The 22,066-nt window shown below is 39.7% G+C and overlaps 1 protein-coding gene across 1 annotated transcript; it reads right to left on the bottom strand.

Annotated features, from left to right (window-relative positions):
• Positions 1–1,401: 1,401 nt before the first annotated feature.
• On the bottom strand, positions 1,402–21,257 carry NDUFA9 (NADH:ubiquinone oxidoreductase subunit A9). Its single transcript, XM_005147969.3, has 11 exons — positions 21,143–21,257; positions 16,832–17,002; positions 15,979–16,076; positions 15,696–15,787; positions 12,662–12,803; positions 11,484–11,586; positions 10,726–10,793; positions 10,496–10,572; positions 5,716–5,811; positions 3,662–3,728; positions 1,402–1,681 (listed from the first exon to the last, which is right to left on the bottom strand). Exons 1-11 carry the CDS (start codon positions 21,198–21,200, stop codon positions 1,511–1,513), a joined length of 1,143 nt encoding a protein of 380 aa, XP_005148026.2. The 5' UTR covers positions 21,201–21,257; the 3' UTR covers positions 1,402–1,510.
• Positions 21,258–22,066: the final 809 nt, after the last annotated feature.

Genomic DNA, 22,066 nt, shown 5'->3' with positions numbered 1-22,066 from the left:
GATGAGAAATTGCAAAGCCTGAGCAGGAGACAGGCTGCAAAAAGCAGCAGCACCCACCGCACTTAAAAGATCATTGCCACTTTCTGCTCTACCAGTGACCTCTTGTGGGGAGAACGGAAAACAACAGCCCCCTTTTCCCCTCGTCCATACGCTTGCTTGACACCCAAGGGTCTTCAGCACAAACGTCGAGTCCACACATTTAAGGACGTTCAGTACTTCACAAATTGTAGATTGTCTTAAGAATTACTGCAATCTGAGAAACTAGGGATAGGATAAGAAGGAAGATTTCATTGATAAACAAGTAGAATAACTGGTGAAGCTGTATTATAGTTTTGCTAGACAGTATTACAACTGATTTTATTTATTACTCTCAAGATGCCTAAAGAAATTGCATTGGAAGGATAAACAATGAGAAACCACACTGTAGTTTCTACAAGGTAGGAAGCAGAAATGCTGTGTAAAGCCAAGTACTGTGGAAAACCAAACTTGAGGCAGCTGAGCACTAATGTAACACTCCATTTTACCTGTATTCCTATCTGATATGGAGCAGGCTGCATAAAGCAAACTTTTCATGGATGCTCATCACTTGCATGTTCTCCATCTAATGGCTACCTGAATTAAGATCTTGTAGGAGTAGTCTGTGGTGCAAATGAACCAACTAGAAAAGCTGTGCTTTGAATGTGAAAAACAACTCCAGCAACTTTTTCAATATAGAAACAAAAAGATTTGATCAAATTCAGGCAGAAATCTTCCTTTGATCTTAAAGCAATTGAAAATAGAGAGCAATGCTTCACTCTCTTACTGAAAGATGATGTCCCAGCACATTAAAGACTTAGGCATATAAAAAAGTTAAGACTTCCTCATGAAAAAATGAAGAAATTACATTTTCTCATGTCTATGACAGGGAGCACACATAACTATCACAAGAGATCAAATGACATGTTTACATGTTCACAAAAAACTTGTTTACATGTCTGATTGACACTTCTTGACCATAAAAACTGCTTTTGCCGTTTTAGTTGGTATATTCTACACTGGTTGTGCTCAGTTCAGAAAACAAAGCTCAGAAGATTCAAGAACTTAAAACCGGTCTCCACCTGAGAGCTCATAAACTGAATAGGTGGCAGTGCCAGCAAGCCCTGTCAGAAAGGCCATAGGTGACATAGTCCTGAACTACATTCTTCAAATCACCTGAGCACCTACTGAAAAAGAGTGACACGTTTGAGAGCCAAAGGAAAAACTGGCTAGTGTTAAGACACATTCCCTCTAGTCCCAGTCTTCAAAATATTTGAATGTTCAGCAGCTAAGCAACAATATGCAAATTATTTTCATGACCTTTTAAAGAGAAAAGTTGCATTTCAATGACAGACTTCCATAATTGAAAAGACAACACTAGTGAAATATAGTTTATATGATTAATGTATTTTACTCAGTATGTACACAGTTCTCCAAACAAATTGGGTCATACAAAGGCAGTTTAACAAGTGTCAAGAAACCACCTCATCAGTTGTTACACTGGACAGGTCTTAGGTGGTTTTGCTTCCTCTAGCTCAGCATCCAACCAGCGGAATCTGCGGTGACGGCGCAGAACTTCAATGGCTTTTTGTTCTAGAGGTGTTGGTTCAATACCCAGGTCTTCCAAACCAGGAAGGTCAGGAAATTTCATGTCTGTTGTGTGAAACTTTAAGAAGAAAGTGGAGGGAGGGGAGGAGGGAGGAAAGAAGACAAAAAAGTAACTGACTTGATGGAATGAACAGCATTACACCCAACACAATCATGGGCACACTAAAAAAAGTATTTTGTACTTACACCTGTCACCTTTTTTCTTTTATGGAAACAAAGTAGTATAAATCCATAGTACCAGAAACATTTTAGTATGCCTCAAAACAGTTTTCTACAAATGGCTGCTCTTGGGAGATTCTACTACAGTTTTAAGGCTGCTGATTTAAGAAAGTTTCCCCTAAGAACGTTGCAATAAAATACACTGCTGCATCCTGTAGTAGGTCTAATGACCTATTCAAACACAGTTGGACTCAGCCAACTGTGTGTCAGTCCCAGTTCCTTGACTGATTTTGGCTCAGAGTCTTCCTCTGGAAATATGAAAAGATTCAGTGTGGCCCTACAGAACTATGGCATAATTACACGAGGTACTAAGTACCAAACGTAATTCGACAGGAGACACAGACATTCTGCATCTGGCAAAAAGTCTTTCAGGCTTCAGATTTAGACTCAGGAATAAATAGCAGTGAGATATCCAGAAAGTGTCTTCATCCTCTTTCCATTAGGTGCACACTATCAGGACGATCACTGCACTGCAACCACAGAATCAGGCCAAACTTATAAGTGCATACCTGAACTGCAATTATATACATTCTGCTTTGTCAAGAAAATGTACTTTGAATTATCATCTTTGGTAGGTTGTTTTTCTCTGTTCATGGTTTAGAACAGGGTCCTGTACAGAATACATATTTAAGTCCATTACCATATGCAAAACACATATGACCTATGTCTTGGAGAATGGGGATTTCTCTTATGCTGTTATTCCTTAAAAGGTCTTCAAAAGTCAACCACATCTAATTTTGTGTAGATTACTTAAGGATGAAAAGCCGTGAAAGATGAACAATCAAGACACAGAAGTGACATGGAGAAACTCCACCTCTTACACTACCCATGATATAGCTGAACTGCAGTAGTTTTAATGATTTGGATGAAACATATCTCTAGAAACTATAAAGGCAGCTAGAAGGAAGGAGATGTTAGACCTACATCCTGGGTAAATACAGACAACAGAACTACGATGCCAACTCTCTCAAGTATAAGTCAGTGGTTTGGGGGGGGGCAGGGAATTGCACTAGACTGTAAGTTTTTCTCCTTTATTACACATACTATCCACAGTTTTTCACAATTATTTCCAAACAGAATAGGAAAACAGTTTATTTCACAGATGGAGAAATATAACATAGGAATTAATTGCTTATAGCTATTCAGTAAGCAGCACTAAGTATAGGACCCAGTTCCCCAAGATTCATGGTAGTACCCTATCTCAAATTAATTTGTAGAAAATCTGGTCAAAATTAGTTATTAGTACTGCAACATAACAAAGACATTAGAGTTCCAACTCTGCAAAATAATTGGGAGAGTACCTGCAACCTTCAGAGAGCAGCAAGCTTAGAGACTGTCAGAGTACATGACTATCTTTGCTAACTTACACATATGCCAACGGTTTTGACATTAATACTTGCTAAATCCTACTTTTTCCTCACTTGCAGTTGTTTTTTGCAAGTTATTCCTCCACTCCCACTTAGACACTCTGAGAAGTTAGGAATAAACATAAAGCTGCAACATGTTCACAAGGAATGCACTCTAGAATTTGAGCTGTATCCAGCACTGTCAATTCAGCTTGTTAAAAACATCATTATCTGGATGGTGTAAATTATTTTAATGCATCTAGAGGTACATAAACTCACTAGTTACATAAAAGTGGGGAGTACATTCATACATACATTTCATAGTATCCAAGCAGTCTGAAAGTCTTTATAATCAAATTCTAGCCACATGATGTACATACATTTCAGCACTCCTTGAATGCAGAAGTACAACTTCAAGTTACAAACACACAAAACATTTTCCAAGAAGAATTCGTGGATTGTCCTACACTTACCCGGTCCACTTTGTCTCGTGTTAACCATGGTTCAAATGGATTCATCTCAAAGAATCTTGCAATTAAACTGTCATTAGAAAGAGTATTATAAAAGCATAGTCATTATCCAGAAGCACAAAGAAAACAAGAACTGGTAAAAATATTTCACATTTAACAGACTGTGAGCAAGAGTGTGTTCTGTAGCTGTTCTCACAAGCTATTAATTCATTAGAGTAGTGAACGTGCCAGCCAGCAAGTCCTTAGTTGTGCTTCTGGTAACCTCAAGTGTTTGCTACTGAATTATTCGGTCTCCTTTTCCTTTGGAAGGGAATGAAGGAGCAGATATTTAAGTAACAATGAGTGTTACTAGGTAGGGAAAGTATACCTCCATATCCAGTTACCCACACACCAGAGGGTTCAGTCTTGCCCCTGCCTTTCATAGAAACTCTGTTCCCTAGTAATGTATGCAGTAATCCAACTAGTCACAAAGTTTGAGTCAACGCCTCCATAAAAAAACATGCTTGCTGACAACTAAGAAAGTTAACAGCTGCACAAACAAGATGATGGAATCACAAGCAATCTGCATCTATTAAAAATTATGAAGATTAGTATATCTGCAGTTTAGAGAAATTAAGTTTCTCTTGAAAGAAAGAGAATCTGGCAGAGAAAGTAAAAGAATGCTACAGCTTCTCCTCAGTGCCTTGGGACCAACAGTCCATTCAAGATAGAATCTCTTTCTGAAGTTGTCACCTGGCAGATTAGGGTTACTAAGCTACTGCACAAAACTAGGCTTTCAGATGCACTCTCTTCTCAAAAAATATGAAATACTACCTAGCTTAGCCCATTAACATGAACTTCAGCAAATGTGAATAAAACTAATAAGCACCTAAACAGTAACTTTTCAATAAGCTGGTCTGTGTCAGCTTAGCCACGCTAAGCTGATGCCTCTACAGCCAATTCAGATCAGACGCAACAGTTTAAGATGTTCTAGCATTATTCATCATCAGTTACATTAATTATATTAAAGAAATGAGTCCTATTAGCGAATTTGTAGGAGGGTTCTCTTTTAGCTGGTGACCTTTTTTAGCTTATTAGTTCGCATTGTACTGAAACTGAGGAGGATCAGCACCCCAAACATTAACACATCTCAACCATGCTCAGGTCAGCTTCTGAAATGGCATGTACTGTTTGAGGTAGCTCTTCAAAAGTGTATGATTATGCCTTAAGGACTATATCCAGTCTGATTTATACTGCACATCTTCATGTGCAGTAGCTGCAACTGAGCAAATAAGCTTCTATGTGGTCTCTGAGGCCAAAATGTACAGCTGCAGAAGAAGCTCAGTGCAAGTGAACAGAACCTTTGCAATCCATCCACTGCAGTCAACTGCAGCGATGCTACATGTTTCCTTTCTATCTCCCAATTCACTACCATCTTCTAAAAATGCTACTGCCTTTATACGGCAAAAAAGTACAACAAAGAAATGGTTGCTCACAACTGCACTGCTCAAATTTCCAGGCCAAGATCTCAGTACAAACTTACCTCCAACCTGGGCTCTAATCACTGCAAAGGACTGAACTAGATGGTCAATCAATACCCATACCCACCCTTACCCCAACTCTGCTTCCAGGGCGACAATGCTCACTAGACTGGAAGAACAGCTGACAGTAGCAATACCTTAAGCTGCTGCCAAAAAATCTGTCAGGGTCTATGGTCAGTAACATACACACAGATTTTCCCTGTGGTGTTACTATAAATTTGTTTAGTTTGCTACTGATTGTCCCAGCTTAGGACCTTTTGCTACTTGTTGACTCAGCAAAGCCATTCAATAACTCTGGAATAAATAACCAAGCTTATTACACGCACACCTTTCACACACTAGCTCATCAAACACAGGCCTGTGCCTGAGCTGAAGACTCAAAGCTACCTAACAAGTATCTAGAGAAAGCCAGTTTCTACAATCCTACCATGTTAAATAACAACTGGCAATATTAATTAACAAATCAAAATAGTCATTTATGCTTCCATGGTGCCTGGTGGATCCCAAGTTCTTAAGAGAAAGAAGGGTCCCACTTACTGGTAGAGAGGACGTGGAAGCGGATACGGAATAAAGGTCCGAAAGGAAACTGCGTAGATGTATTCTACCAGGTCGAACAGGAAATACCGGTTAGGTCTTAAAGAAAAAGCAACAAAATTTACAGGTAATTTAGGTGTACTTGAATACTTGCAGCAACAGACAAAAATTTTAAAGCCCTCCACCCCCAAGCCTACCAAGGGCCTGTTTCCTTCAATCTAAATGATTTGACAGATTTGTCATTTTCCTCACAAGAGGACAGATTTTGACTCTCCAGATTCTGTACTGTTTGAAATAAAGAATATTTAAGTTAGAAAAACATATAATCTGACATCAGCAATGGTAACAGTGTAAGTCACAAACTGCAAAATTGTTTCATCACTGGGTTTCAAAGCAAACTGCACAGACGTCAAAGGAGGTGATCCTGCCCCTCTACTCTGCTCTCGTGAGACCCCCCACTTGCAGTACTATGCACAGTTCTGGTGTCTCCAGTATCGTAGCTGGAGCTGTTGGAGCAAGCCCAGAGGAGGGCCACGAGGATGATCAGGGGACTGGAGCACCTCCCATATGAAGACAGGCTGAGAAAGTTGGGGCTGTTCAGCCTGGAGAAGCTGCGTGGAGACCTCATAGCAGCCTTCCAGTATCTGAAGGGGGCCTGCAAGAATGCTGAGGAGGGACTCTTTGTCAGGGACTGTGTAGTGATAGGATAAGGAACAATGGGTTTAAATTTAAACAGGGGAAGTTCAGGCTACATATAAGGAAGAAGTTCTTCCCTGTCAGGGTGGTGAGGCACTGGAACAGGTTGCCCAACAAAATGGTAAATGCCCCATCCCTGGCAGTGTCCAATGTCAGGCTGGACAGAGTCCTTGGTGACATGGTCTACTGTGTGGCGTTCCTGCCCATGGCAGGGGTTTGAAACCAGATGATCTTAAGGTCCTTTCTAACACAAACCATTCTATGAGTCTGTGTATTCTACCATGTCATACAGGGGGTATCGGTTAGGTCTGAAAGGCTGGTACCCAGCAGCCACCCTGAAGGGGAGTGGCAGGGGCAGCTTATGTGGAGAGGTCAGGGCTGCCCCATGCTGGGGACAGCCAGCTCCAACAGACCCACCAGAGAGTACAGCTGAGCCCCTCAGACAAGAGGCAGCACCTCTGGGAAAATGTTATTTAAGGAATGAAAAAAAATGCCACAAAGGCCTGGAGAAGTGAGGAAAGGAAGCGTGATAAACAGCCCTGCAGATATCAAGGTGAGAGCAGGCACCTAAGTAGAGATTTCCCTGCAGCTCATGAAGAGCCCACGCTAAAACAGGTTTTTCATGAAGGGCTGCAGCCTGTGAAAAGGCCCAGGCTGGAGCTAGGGAAAAGTCTGAAGAGGTTGGAGCATCAGGAAGGAACTGTTATGGACTGACTACATAACCTGCTGTTGCCCATACCCCTGCGCTGCACAGGGAAAGGGGGTAGAAGATTCAAGAATGAAGGACTGAACTTGAGCCTAGGGAAACGGTGGAGGGAGGGAGGTAGTGTTGGTTTACTCTTTTTTTTTAATTTATTTTACACTATTCAAATCTATTTACATTAGCAGTAGATAAAATTAAGTTTTCCCAACCTGAGTGTGTCTGGCCCATGACATAAGTGGTAAGCAACCTCCCCCTTTCTTTATCTCAACCGATACATCTTTCATGCAATTTTCTCCCACTGTCCTGTTTAGGAGGAGGAGTGAGTAGCTGAATGGGCATCTGGCTGCTGGCTAAGGCTAACCCACCACAGTTATACTGAATAAAGGGTATTCTTAGTCAAAACTAAGAATCAGAGAATTGCAGAATCAGCTAGGTTGGAAAAGACCTTTAATATCAAGTCCAACCATCACCCCAGTACTGCCAAGGCCACCACTACCATATCACTGAGGACCTCATCTACACAGTTTGTGAACACTTCCAGGGATGGTGATTCCACCACCTCACTCAGCCACCTCCTCCAATGCCTGAGCACCCTTTGGGAAGAAACTGCTCCTAATACCCAGTCTAAACATCCCCTTGTGCATCTTGAGGCTGTTACCTTCTGTCCTATCACTTGTTACTTGGGAGAAGAGACAGATCCCCACCTCGCTACAATCTCCTTTCAGGCACTTGTAGAGAGCGTTAAGGTCCCTCCCGAGCCTTCTCCAGACTAAACAACCCCAGTTCCCTCAGCTGTTCCTCATCAGACTTGTGCTCCAGCCCCTTCACCAGTTTTAGTGCCCTTCTCTGGACCCACTCCAGCACCTCAATGTCAGCCCAGAACTGAACACAGGATTCGAGGTGTGGCCTCACCAGTGCTTAGTACAGGTGGATGCTCACTGCCCTGGCCCTGCTGGTGACACCAGTGCTGATACAGGCCAGGATGCCATTGGCCTTCTTGGCTGCCTGGCCACAAGCTGGCTCATGTTCAGTGGCCATCAATCAGCACCCCTAGGTCCTTTTCCACCAAGCAGGTTTCCCATCACTCTTCCCCAATCCTGTAGCATTGCATAGGGTTCTTGTGGCCCAACTATGCTAGAGTAAGACTTATGTATGCAAAAGAAGACTTAAGTATGCAAAACTTTACACAGTCCAAAAATCCAAGACTATGATACAAAGAACATGAATTACAGTTTGATAAACCCAAGATCTCAGAGATAACAAGGTCTGAGGTTGCATGCACGAAAACTGACATGTACTTCAAAAAGAACAGCAATAATAATGACTACAAACAAAATTTGCTGATAAATGCTGAAAAAACAGACACCCAAATTACTGCTACTTTAGTTTGTAAAAGCAAATTAGAAAAAAACCTCTCTAATGGATACACTTAAAGGTAGGTCAGCATATTTGGCAGAATTCAAAATAATTCAACACTTGAAACTTTGCATGAGCTTCATCCAGGTGGCTGGATTACTGCCTGAGATATAAGAATATACACTACAGCCCAACTTAAAAAATGTGTAAATAAACATAAATACTGTTTGTTCCTTTACAAATTAGCAAACATCAACAATACAACTTCACCAAGAATAGAACTTCACACGGAAGATTCATTACATGAACCACAATACTAGCAGACAGCAAGCTCTAGAGAGCATTAACATTCAACACAGAAGATTTAATGAGTAGAGGAAGCAAAACCAATGTCACAAAGAGGTAAAAAACAACTAGCTGCCACAGTTAAAACTCTATTCCAACACATAGCAGGAAGGAAAAAAAAAAGCCCAAACAGAACATACAGATTTAGCCAAGGGTTATGCTGCAGAGTTCCTTTGGTTTTCCAACACTGATTTGGATCTTTGGTTTAGACCAAAGTCTTTTCAGTCACTGTTATGTGCCTGAAACTGTATTCCTTGCAGTGATAGTCTGGCATCCTCGTTTGAATGCCTGACTCCGAAACCTAGTAACTGAACTCCTGGCCTTCAGTAAATTGCCAAAAAATGAGACTTGAAAACTGCAAGAATACATTCAAAGTTTAACCAACTGCCCTCCCACTTGGCTGCAAATAGTGTTCTGTTTTGTGTGCAATTCTCAATTTCTCCTGCAGTTGGTGCAGTTGCTTTTGTGAGATAATGATGAACCTAAAAGCAGGTGCCTTCCATTTGTGGCAGGCAGTTTTGGATACATATTGACCCATCTTCAAGTTGCCCCCAAGAGATATCATAGTCACTCAAATAAGTATTTTCATCACAGTTTGTGGTTTTGCCTTAATTGTGTCTGACACCTACATATGTATTCTCTTTGACAAAAAATTCTATTTGAATGGCTGTAGCATTCCACTTGTTTCCACTTGTCCTTTAATGTGACATTTCGTATCATCCCTGTGATTTGAAAGCAAGCTCAAGCTCCTTAACCTTGTTATTGTTAATAGTCCCTTCCAGACCATTGGTAGCTTCTTGCTTTATTTTGCTAGTTTCTAAGCAGAAGTTCCTCAGCATGATCCAAAAGATTTTGAAGACCTGCTTGCTGCCTCTTCCAGAGCATAAAACACACCTAGCATAGCTACCAGGATAACATCTTTCTCAACAGCTCAGTGACAGCACTGAAGAAAATGAAATCACATGAGTAAAAAGACAGACCAGCAATAATCTCTGCTTTACAGGAATAAAGAGCTGTCACTGCAACAAAACAAACAGAAAAAACAATGCAATCTCAGATAAGCCTTTTGCAAAATCAGATACTAGACACATTTTCAGAGAGGGGGAAGACAGAGGTATGCATGCAATAGAAAAAAAAAAAGGTTCAGCATCATTTATACCTTGACTAATTAGCAACTGTTAATCAATAAAACTAATGTTCCTTTTACCACATGCTTTTAGATGAAGACCAGTTCCAGTGCTTACGTGAGAGCATCAAAACATGGACCCATTACCTTGGCATCTGTCATGCTGTTTATTCTTAATGCTAATGACCTATTCTGACTTGGAGCTTGTGTACACAAAAATATTCTAGGAGATCCACTGTCTCTATCTGTTCTAATTCCAGGTGGCTTCCACACAACTTTAGCATTTTCTCCAAATTCATGTTGTCTAGTATGTTTCCCAAGACTGCCTATTTCTTTGTGTGCATGTACATAACATTAAATGCAATGGGGCCCAAACTAGGATTTTCGGAGTACTCACAGTAACAGCTTGAGTCATTTTTCCTCCCAAAAAGGAGGTGGAATTTATTGTAGCTCAAACTGTGTGCATGGATGGAGAAATTAAATGTACTGTGCAGCATGCCAAAAAATGACACCAAAAAGAAGTACTTCACTTAATTAGAATCAGAGAAGTAACCTACCCAGCCAAGGCATATGTTTTTCCTTTAGCATCAGGATCCTTAATTGCGTTAATAATTGCCTTTGCTACATCAACCACCTGTAAGAAACAAATTCAAACAATTACCAATAGAAAACAGGAATGCATGCACACACTCCTCTTTCAGAAGTGATTTACAGGGGGAAAAGTTAAAAAAACCAACACGGGCACACACAAAAGATTTGGGATTGTTTTTGTTTATTCAAAACTTACATATACTGGTTGCTTCACTGTTTTCTTCCCCAGAGAAATAAGAGGCACACCACCAAACCAGCGCATGTCTGACAGAAAGACACATACGTAACTTGAGAACAAAGTCTGAACCCTTTCAGGTAAATAATCAATACATTTTGCACGACATTGAGTGTGCAACTATTCTGAACACTAACTTAGCTGTTTTAAAAAAATAAAATTGGGAAGAATTACCATCCAATTCCAGCAGCACTGTTTTCAACACAGTTTTCTCAACAACAACGGGAAGGTTGCATTTACTGTTTACTTACAGTGATTCACACATACCTCAACTTTGCAAGACAGAAGCAGATTCCACTCTATCCTGTCTAGCAATTTTGTTGGTGATACATCATAATCATTACTGGCGCTTCTGAGCCAAAAAAGAGCTCAGGTTGCTTTTTACATTTGAGCATTATACCATCTTGAAAACCTACTTTTAGGGGTAACTATTTTGAGGGTTAAGATGACCAGATCTTAGCTCGGACCAAAAATAGAAAATAAAATTAAGAAAAACCACCCAAAAACCAAATAGCTAAGACTAACTAGATTCAGAAAGAATTCATTCATGAGGTAAAAATTTATTATGTTTCCCAGTACACACCTTCAGCTAATAAATACAGTATATTTCTGTTAAAAACATACCTCTCTGCTTCTCAAAAGCAAATCACATTTTCTTTCTGTATTCCATAGGCAGGTATACAAATTGTACATGGTTTTATGATTTCAAGAGTACGTACTTGCGTAATGATTGAGAAATCGGTCCTCTCTCCCAAACATCTCAGAGGGTTTCAAAATTATAGCATCTGGAAATTCTTCCCTCACTGCCTTCTCTCCAACAGCCTATCATTCAATTAAAAGGAACACATTTATTACATCTATTCTGAACAGACAAGAATGTCTTTTCAGAACATAATGCATCCTGACTACAGCACTGAAAGAAATGATACCATCAGTAGCACAAAAATTATTTTTATCTGGCCATTTCATCTTTGAGATGCTGTGCTAAAGGTCTCACAGAACATCCCAAAAGTCCCATCAACGTGTAGATGATTTCTTGTATTTGAAATATAACACAGCCTCACTAGTGCAGTGACACAAATTTAAATTCAAAAATAAAGAAGCCTAACTTAAATACTTCTCTTGCTTATATTAGACCAGAGCTTGGAAGAACATGGAAGGTTTACATAAGCCCTACTACATTATAAGAACACTCCAAGAACTGCTTAAGTACAGTATGAAATTTCAGTGACAGCTATGTACTTTCCAATAGGTCTGGCAAATACACTAAGGCCTATCTATACTATAGAGTTGTTACCTGTTGAGAGCTACCAAATTTTAACCGTGGTTTTAAAAATGTTTATATTGAAGACAAGGCAGAACACAATAGGCTCAAGCAAAACAAAAAATGTGGGACAACAGCTCTATTAAAAAGACAAAAAATCAGTAACAAAAAATTATACCTCCTAATAAGGAAAAAAAAAAAAAGATACCAAAACCATAATCATGATATTCATCTGTCTTTGCAGCATTCTTTTTGGCATCAACTACTTACTTTGCTAGGTCATTCCAGCCTTAGATGTTTAGGCCTGATATCGGATCCCAAACCATCAAACTAGTTCCTCTTTCTTAATGACGGCAACTTTAGATGCAAAGATATTCAAGGACAGAAGAAAGGGTTTTCAGTAATACATGATCTATTTCCCTTCAAAGTACATGAAGTACTAAGCGGGATGTCTAGCTCCGATAAGCACAGTAACTCAGAAATTCCTCCGCTGCAGAAAACATTCCATAGTAAATTCATACCCTAATTTCCTTTGAACAGACCCAGCAGAGGTGAATTGGGGGGGCGGACCAACAGGAAAAAAAAAAAAAAGGCATCTCTTGGAAAATATATTCAAAATGATTCCAGACTTACTTTATTCCTGAGGTATTTGGAAGGACTCTTCATGCTAGCATTCAGGTGAGAGATATGAATAAACGTCTTCACACCAGCTTCCCTACTTATCTGTGCAATAGTTCTAGGAATATTTACAAATTCATCTTCAAAACGGAAGTTTCTAAATCAAGACAAAAACCAAATTTTACTTTAATCACAATTATGGTATTACTTGAATATATTTCAAAAAACCTATCTTGATGCTCATTGTTTCTAAGTTTCCTTTCATGAGGGACTCTTCAGGTAACAAAAACTAGAGATAAGTGAATTGCAATAGTAAGCTTCAATTACAGCTTTAGTACTGTCTGCTTTTTCACCTGCTAACGTTAAGTCAATATGAAAAATCCTCTTGCCCATTTGTGTGTGACAAACAGAAAGCTCTTTCCAAGTGAAAGCAGGTTTGTTGTTTTTTTTTAAGAAAAGTGCTGCATCTTGAAATCTGAGCAAAGCTGTCCTTTTACACCTGCACTGTTCAAAATCTGACTTGATTTGATGCACTCAATTACACTGCAAAGGAGCTCAAAAATTCTTAGCAGCCTTAGTTTGGTCAGATACACTGCAGAAGTAGACAAAACCAGACCACAGAATACACTGGTGCTTATGCAAATTCAGAATTTTACACTGACAGAACAGTTAGAACCATTTCATAGCAGCTGTAAGGGTCTTCAAGGAGAAACATGAGAAAGAACAACTTCACTAACTTTATGGCATTCAAGGGGCCTAAAGTAGGGGGTTCAACTATAATCTAGTTTGGCATCTGATCAAGAACAATACAGAAGCTCTGTCTCTAAGCAGAACTAACACTATAGGCTGGCAACAATCTTAGAATTGTTTCCAACTATCCCAAGACTGCAAGAAAGAGAATTAACTTCTCGTGTCTTTATACTGTCCTTGTGAGCACCCTGCTCCATCTTTTCCATTTGCTTTGGGTAACAAACATCTTCTCCAAATGCCTCTCTCTTTGTCCTTATCTACTCCCACAGCTCTTCAGATCCCACTGGAGTCTAAAGAAAGCCTTAAAAATAAAAATTTATTTTTGACCCTTCAATAACTAATCTGATCCTGGGAACCATCACTCCTGTTCCACACACAAAAATAGATTTTAGAAACATACAAGAACAAACAACATCCCTCCTGTAACTATGGAGTTTTCAAACAACACAGTATACACAGATGAGACTGTAAACTAGTACTAGGCAAGGAGGAAAGTATTTAATGGCAGACTTTTTTTGACTGATCTCTACTTCTAATCTTACCTTTTTTCATAGACTTTGGGATACTTACAATGTTTAGTCTGACGTTGTGTTTAACAGAGCACAGAATTTATATCAGAGTTCCAGCACCACCACTGATATCAAGATATGTTCTTAAATTACATTGTATATGTGCAATACAGTGGTAAGGTTTGGAACATCCAAAAGCCTTTAACATGTACAAAGATTCCTCTGCATTTCAATCTATTGAAACTGACCAGAGTGACAAATTTGGGGGATCTTTAACTAGAATTAAACTTTTTGCTGTTGTCACCACACTTCCTTTCAATAACGAAGAAAACCTCCCTTACATAAATCATACTTTTTACTCAAGTCCACATATTTTAAAGGGGGCGGTACACAAGAAATATTTAGCTAAAGGATAAACAGATACCACAGTGTACTTGGGCCAACTGCACAGGCTTTCTTTTCTTTCCTCACTTCCACATTACAAAGAAATGTCTCCTGTTTTGAAAGCAATTAGCATTTGAACCCTTACATTCATAATTCAGCAACAGCGCAAACAATCTTGGCAAGTTGGTTTGTACACTTTAACCTTTATCTCAAAGAAGAAGATACCAAAAGTTAAAAAAAAACTTGTCAGATGCACAAGACTTAATTTAGGTCTGGTGGGCTTTCCCCCAAATAAGCTTTGTTACAGACTCCAACAGTGAGACAAGGAGCTAAGTGACTATCAGAAAAACAAAACAGTTCTACAAACTTGAATGCAAAATCGAAGTGTCTCCCAGAATTATGTATGATATTTGACTAGATGAGAAACAGCTGAAACAGCTAGTTTGTTGGCCAGCACATATTTTAGGAAAAATTACTGTACACTATGAGACTACTATTTTATGAATACATTTTGACTATTAATTCTACAATTTGAACATCAAATGACTTCACAAAAAAAAAAAAGAGCAACAAAGGCATTAGACTTGTAAATGTAGATGAAACTGATATCTGCATTTGTTTCTGTCTACTACAACAGCAAAATTATGTACCCTATAAAGGCAAATCACACAACTAATGAGGTTTTGTCTGGCAGTTCTGCACAAGGCTTTATACAAAGTGGATATAATTGCACACATACAAGAAAAAACCCAAATGCACATGAGGCTATTACAGGTATTTTCAACCTAAAACAAATACAGGATTTTTTTACGGATCTCAAACAGGAACTATTTTAAAAAATTATTAAAAAAAATGCTTATGTAGCTAATAGTGTTTGTGCCAAAATTCTAGCAAGGAATGATGTTATTAATCTTAGGGACTCTCAATTAGCTATTCCTGTTTATTAACATTTGCCAGAGAATAGGAAAAACTTTATCACAGCTTATTCTAGTAGGCTACAGTTTTTCACTATGCTAAAGTGACAGGATGAAAGTCCACTTCTGTAATAATGTAAATACAAGATGACAGAAACTAGTGAGCCTCTATCAGCTACAGGAAGGCACCGATTAAACATCTGTAAGGTGGATTAAAACAGCACATAGAACTCTCTGGCAGAACAAAAGCTGTAGGCTAGAAAATTATAGAAAGAATGAACTTTTCAAAAGCAGGTCATAACCAGGACTTTAGTTAATTAAAAGAAATGGAAGAACTTTTATATAAAAATTTTCAGGTTTGCTTTTCCATAGAAGCCAAGAATAATGTCAGAGTCACTGCATATTGTACACATGCTGCAAAATGCTGCTACAATGTCCAATATCTGGTGTAAATCTATCTATATAGGGTGGGAGAATAAAAAAGGAAATTACTTTGTTTCCCATTCCTTTCCAACAAGATTAATGACCACATTGCTGTGTTCCACGGCTCTTCGGATAGAGTCTTTGTCCTTACAGTCCCACTCCTGTAACCAGAGCATCAAATGGGAAAAAGATGAGATAATGTGTAAATAGGCATAATCAAAGAAAGCTCTTTCACACCATTTCCATTTAGAGGCTAAACAATAGCTGGAGTTCTGACTTTGAGAATGATTAACAGACTTCCTTGTATAGCAATGGTATTGTATTTGATCTAAAGCCAAAGCAAAAGACTTACCAAGAAGAGAAGTTGCCCCAGGTCACCCATGGGCCGCAGATACATGAGGTCATACTGATCACAGCGATAGGGGATGATTACTTGAGATCCAATGCGACCTAAGCATTCACAAAACAAAGTTTGACTTATCCTAAACTATTACATAACTTTAAGTAGATGAACTTCTGAATATACAAAACTTCCTTTTTTCCCTGGCAATAAAGCACAACATAGATATCTTGAATAGCTATCAGCACAGCTAAAACTAGAACAGAAGTAAATGTTTGAACCTACATCACTAGAATTCTTAAGCAGAGACACACTTGCGTATTTGGGCTTGTAAGACAAAACAGAGAAGCGTGCATTAAGCTTGTTAATAATAAAAAATCACAGCATGTGCTATAAACATATTACAATACTTAAAAATGTGTCACATCTAAGGGTATTTGCATTTTTTAACTTGTATGGAAAAGGGAAAGAAAAAAAGCAAGAATTGTTATCTAAAACTTGAGTTCAAAAGGGTAATTTCAAAGAATCCCAAATTCCTACAATGTCCTAATAAGGCCAAAACAGAAAAAGTCAAATATGTATTGTACCTCTCCTCAGAAACAGCTGACTCAGAAACAGTACTTGAAGGAGAACAACTTATTTTAACAACTTTAATGGTCTTCTAAAGGTTCTAGATTTCCTAGATTAAAACAGTTTTTACTAGTTGCCATATCTTGACACTTTAACAGACCAAACACTACAGAAGCATCACAGTCTTAAGATCCAAAGTTCCTGAGATTTCTAGATTACCCTGCAACTTGAAGAAAAAAAAATTGAGTTTTATTAAATTATTTTTTTTTTAATTAGTACTCCTGGGGAACATTACCTAAGCGATTGACAACATATCGTCCTAGGAAACCTGTAGCCCCAAAGACAGTGGCCACAATGCCACTAACAGATGATCGTCCACTTCTTCCATGAGGGATCACTGCATGATGAACTTGGCGGCTCTGCTGCAACACAGATGGTGCTGCAGCTAGCACAGAAATGCCAGGGCCTACAACACAAAACAGAAGAGAGCATGTGACATAAGCTAAAAGTTAGCAGTATCAAGCCACAGTTAATGTTATGTATTTTTTATTAGATTTTATCTAATCTCCCTCAGCAAAATTTCCCATGTCAAGACTCCTGAGAGGCTATTTCAGAGACATCTGGATAGGTCAGAGGACAGCAGCCTTGAGGGAGCTGTTGATAAAGACCAAACTAAGATACGAAAGGAGCAGACTAAAGTTATTGGTTCCTAAACAGCAAATAAAGCTTTACTAGCTAGCATTAGCACATGATGTACAAGGTGAAGTACAGGAAGCTAAGCCAATAAAGAATACTTGCTACAGGCAGGTCCCACCCAAGTACATCCACATCCTACTCCCAGATCTTGGAACTGAAAGAAAAAAAACTCAGAATCACTCCAGATGCAGTTAACCAGACTTTTCACCTCAGTCCCAAATATCAGACCCAAATTCTGGAAGAAGCAGCAACCCTCCTATATCATAGCTCTGAGTAAAGGGAAAAGAAGAGAAATTAAGAGATTCAAAGAGACAGATTCATGATGCAAAGAGTACTGCCTTAAAGCTGTTCCTTTTCTCAAGGAGTTATGAAAACTTCAAAGCCATGAAAATATGACATCACTACAATATTCACAAAAATTGACAAGGTCGCTCCAATAGGGATTTGAAAAGAAGAAACATACATCCTCTCCAACCACGTTAGCTAAAAGCAAGAAACAAACTGCTTGCAAAAGATTTTGGAAATCAGAAGTGTTTTAGCGTAATTACATGTTCATGCTCATAGGAAGAAAGGAACAGATGAAATAAAAAGTGCATGAACACACTACAACTACAGACATCTGACTGTTGACAAGAGCAGATCATAAGAACTGTCACTGGAAAACCAGCCTGAGGATATAACAGAACTCAAGTAACTGACCTTCCAACTCTTAGTAATTCATGGTCATAAGCATTTTTTGGAGAAAGATAAGCAAGTTTAATCTCACAGAAATCCAAGTAGCAAGAATCATAATGAAAACAAGATTAGTGTTTGATATCAGAATGATGGCTGCATTAAGGAACAAAACAAAATCCCACTTGTACACTGAAACAGTATGCTTTATTCCAATATGGTAAGGTGTTACCAGTTGCACTGTGGCACGGTGTAGCCATGATGAAAAGGACCAGTGATGTTTGAACATAACTTATAGTTCATTAGATCAGCTGATACAATTCAAACCAGAAAATTCAGCAAGATTTCCGTGCCTGAAGGAGGTGTTTCTCCATCTAAAAGTCTGTCTATCTCTCTTCTCTCTATAACTCATAAATTAGAATAGCAAAAGAAACCACATCCCAATTTTGTCCTGAAAGGTAGGTTGACACTCACTTAATTAGAGCAAGCATAAATATTGTACTTATCAAATTAATATACTATGCCTAAAAAACATACTCCAGTATTATCAATGCAAACTTCAAGCAGGCATATGACTTCCTAAAAACAGTTCCTACAAAACAGAGCTAAACTCAGGAACAGTTAAACTGGGTACAGTATCCATCTTAAAAGTGGCAGATATGCAGGTCCTATCCATTACTGAAGCAAAGACCTTGAGATTAACTATGAGGGAAAAAAAAAAAAAGCAAAATATACACCATGATAAGCACCCATTAAGAAAAAAAAATTAAATCACACCATTTCTCAAAGATGTGCTGGAGTCTAAAAGAAGTACACATTCCTGTGGCATCCAATTAATGTCTGAAAACCTAACATGCAGTTTTAAAAGTGACACAATGCGTTTACATTAAACTTTACAACACCTCAAAGTGAAAATTTAAGGAACGTAACAACTCATCACTGCCACATTCACCATGTATCATCACATTCTGCTTTATGTATCATCATCTATCATTAATTTAACACTGCCCTCAAAAATCCTTGTGTATAATTCTGAGGAACTGCAGTGAAGGTGAAGCCAGTCGTTTCACTGGATTTTCAATACAGCACATGTTAAAGCACATTATCACACTGTGCTCGCTATGTAATCTGACACAGACTACAAAAACATACAGCCTACACCCTAGGTTTTCACCAGTTTAAAACTCCTGGAGAGGAAGGCTGCTTTTTTATTCTTTTTTAATGACAACAGATAATAAATGCAAACGAAATCACTAGTGTATACTGAATACTCTGTACAAAATAAAGCCTGTAGCTATGTAACAGGTACCTGGAGGGTGAAGATTAACCAAGCTCAGTACAAGCACAAGCATAAAGGATAATACTGAGGGAGACAGCTGAACGGTGTTGTTACCTTCATTCTTGTTCTAACAACTAGGATTTTGTTATTTTTTTAGGAAAAGCAGACTCATGGAAAAATGAATCTGTTCTTTATAGCCATCAGCAGTATTCCTATGCAAAAAGCTACATGCTATGCTGAGATACTGAAGAAGCAAGCTTGATGACCCATACTCCTCAGTACTTTGTTTACATACACTTCTCTTTCTAAAAGTTTGTAAAAAAATAAAATTAGAAAATAAATTACACAATATTGATATCAATATTCATATTTACAGAATTAACACTATCACTGTTACTTCTAGATAGGCACACATTTCAGTCGTTACAATATAAAACCTAAAAGCAACAAGATTTCAGTCCACTGTGAATACCTGTTGAAAAAAAGCATTATTAAACAAATCAGCCCACATGAGAACGATTAAAAAGTTAATCTGAAAAAAAAAGTTAATGTCTTTCAACTACTCTGCAGGTTTTTTTGTGTTATTTCTGCAAAATAATATTGGTGACTGGCTCTTCATGATGCTATCACTGCCACTCTAACAAATAACACCCAATTACTTTTGTATTCTCTCACCTTTTTGAATATATCTGTTGTTGCTTGCTTTATACTGTAAGACATTTAATGGTGTACACCTCTTCTTGTTCCATAACTGTACAACATGTCACAAATTGTCACAATATATGGCGATGTGCCAAATGACTACTATTTTATATTAAAAATAGGTTTAAGGGTATCTATGAGACTCAAAGAAAGCAGGCTAGAGATCTTCACACTGATTCATGAGTAAAGGACCTTTCACGTGGTGTGGAGCCCTATCAAAATGCACATTGAGTAACTCAGGGCTTAACACAGCCATACAGCTTTCACAGCCCATGTTGACACCTCCAGACTGAGCAGCACCACTTAAACCTCTGTGCTCCTGTATAACACAGACTTGTACCAGGATTCTTTCCCAGAATAGTAGGAATTCTTCACAAAACAGAATCTATTTGTCACTGAAAGCTTACTTTTACAATTCATATTTGAAGCTTATGAATACTCACTTGAAATAAATCTCAAATACTCACAGTAAACCAGAAAAATCTTTTTCTTGAAAAGACACATCTCTCCAATTTAAACTATGCTAAAGTCCTTCCTCGCTTTTATCAACCTACAAAACCTGTTTGCCATCTCCCACTTTGTTCAACAGAGGAGCACGTGCTGAATCAGTTTAACTAAAGCTCATAGAATCACAGACTGGTTTGGGTTGGAAAGGACCATCAAGTTCCAACCCCCCTGCTGTGAGCAGGGACTCCTCACCCTAGATCATGTCACCCAAGGCTTTGCCCAACCTGGCCTTGAACACTGCCAGGGATGGAGCATTCACCACTTCTTTGGGCACCCTGATCCAGTGCCTCACCACCCACCCTCACAGGAAAGTTCTGTTTTGGCATCAAAGGCCAATAAGTCTGGTACTTGAGCATGCTTATAGACCATGGCCAAAATGTCAAGGTCACCTAAAAAATCGTAAAAGGAACTTACACTTTTAACCAATGGGGCATTTCATCTGCTGAAATTTAACAGTTCCGATGACACAACTTAGAGTAGAGCTTACACTGTAGAGCTTGAGCCAATCCCACCTTTGGGCTGTAAACCCAGCTCCCTAAAGAGAAGAAAGTCAGAAACCCGACCTTTCTGCCGCAAACAGCTGTATCAGCCAACTACCTTCCAGACGCTGCCCTGTGAGCTCCTCGCCCCGCTCTACACCGAGAGCAGAGGTGTACAGCGAGCAGGCAGCTGGCGTAGGGGCAGGCCCGGCCACGGAGCGCAAGAGCAGCCTGGCCCCAAGCACAGGCCCTCGGCAGCGGTGACACTCACCTGCCCTTGGCAACAAGAGGCCGCGGGAAGCCCGAGCGCAGCGAGCCACGGCCGCCATCTTGCTTTACCCACCTCCCCTCACGCCAGACGGCACACGGATAGGGACAAACCTCGTCAGAGCGCCTGCCGCTCTCTGCGGGGCGGGAGCGCGCCTGCGCGGGCACGTCTGCCACAGCGTACATGCGTGTGGCGGGGGCGCGCTTGGGGTTTCACCTCAGGCGGTGCCGCTAGGTCCTCGGCCGGCCCTGCCGAGCCGGGCTGGGTCAGCCGTATGCCGGAGTGCTGGGCTGGGGCTAAGCCGGCCCCTCAGGGACGGGGCGAGTTGATCTGGGGCGGGTTGCTCGGGGGCGGGATGTGGTGTGGTGAGTGCGGTGTGGGCCCGGCTGGGGAGTGATGCTTGAGGTAGACTGCTCTGGAGGGTGGGATGGAGGCACCCGAGAGAGGGATTTCGGGGAAGGATGACCCCCAGCGCATGGAAGTGCATTTGAAGCCCCCAAAGTGAAATACTGAGTAATGTCTAGGGGAGCTGCTGTTTCACAGGTGCTTGCGCCTCCTGTTTGCCTAAGTGGGAAACGAGCCAAGCCCTACAATTAAATGACAGTAACTTTGGCCATTACTGAGCTGATTCAAAACGTTTGCAGTAACTTGTGCCTTGAATTACCTGGCCTCATTAAATTTGCCTTAAAGAGGGATTAAACAATTTTACGATTACAGCCACGCAACCACTCTAGAAATTCCTAACTCCCTCTGTCATCCTGGGTCTCCAGTGTTTCACTGGGGCTTCCTCCCTGAAGCGAGTATTGCTGTGAATGTTACATCATGCTCACACACAGGGCACTCTAAATCTGCCACTCGCACTATTATAGACTTGTTTTTCCCATGGGTTCCCATTGCTTTTTTGTCTGTCTGGCATACAAATGGCCA

Source organism: Melopsittacus undulatus, chromosome 5 (assembly GCF_012275295.1).
Source record: "Melopsittacus undulatus isolate bMelUnd1 chromosome 5, bMelUnd1.mat.Z, whole genome shotgun sequence".
NCBI classification, from domain to species: Eukaryota; Metazoa; Chordata; class Aves; order Psittaciformes; family Psittaculidae; genus Melopsittacus; species Melopsittacus undulatus.
Note: the sequence above shows the minus strand (reverse complement) of the source record. Positions and strands in the feature narration are given on the sequence as shown.

Coding starts and splice junctions, on each gene's coding strand:
- NDUFA9 (XM_005147969.3), bottom strand. CDS start 21,200: ATGGCGGCCGTGGCTCGCTGCGCTCGGGCTTCCCGCGGCCTCTTGTTG. Junction 10,794..11,483: donor ATTTCTCAATCATTACGCAA/GTACGTACTCTT, acceptor TCTTTCTGTCAG/ACATGCGCTGGTTTGGTGGT. Junction 5,812..10,495: donor AAAACATATGCCTTGGCTGG/GTAGGTTACTTC, acceptor TTTTTCTTTAAG/ACCTAACCGGTATTTCCTGT.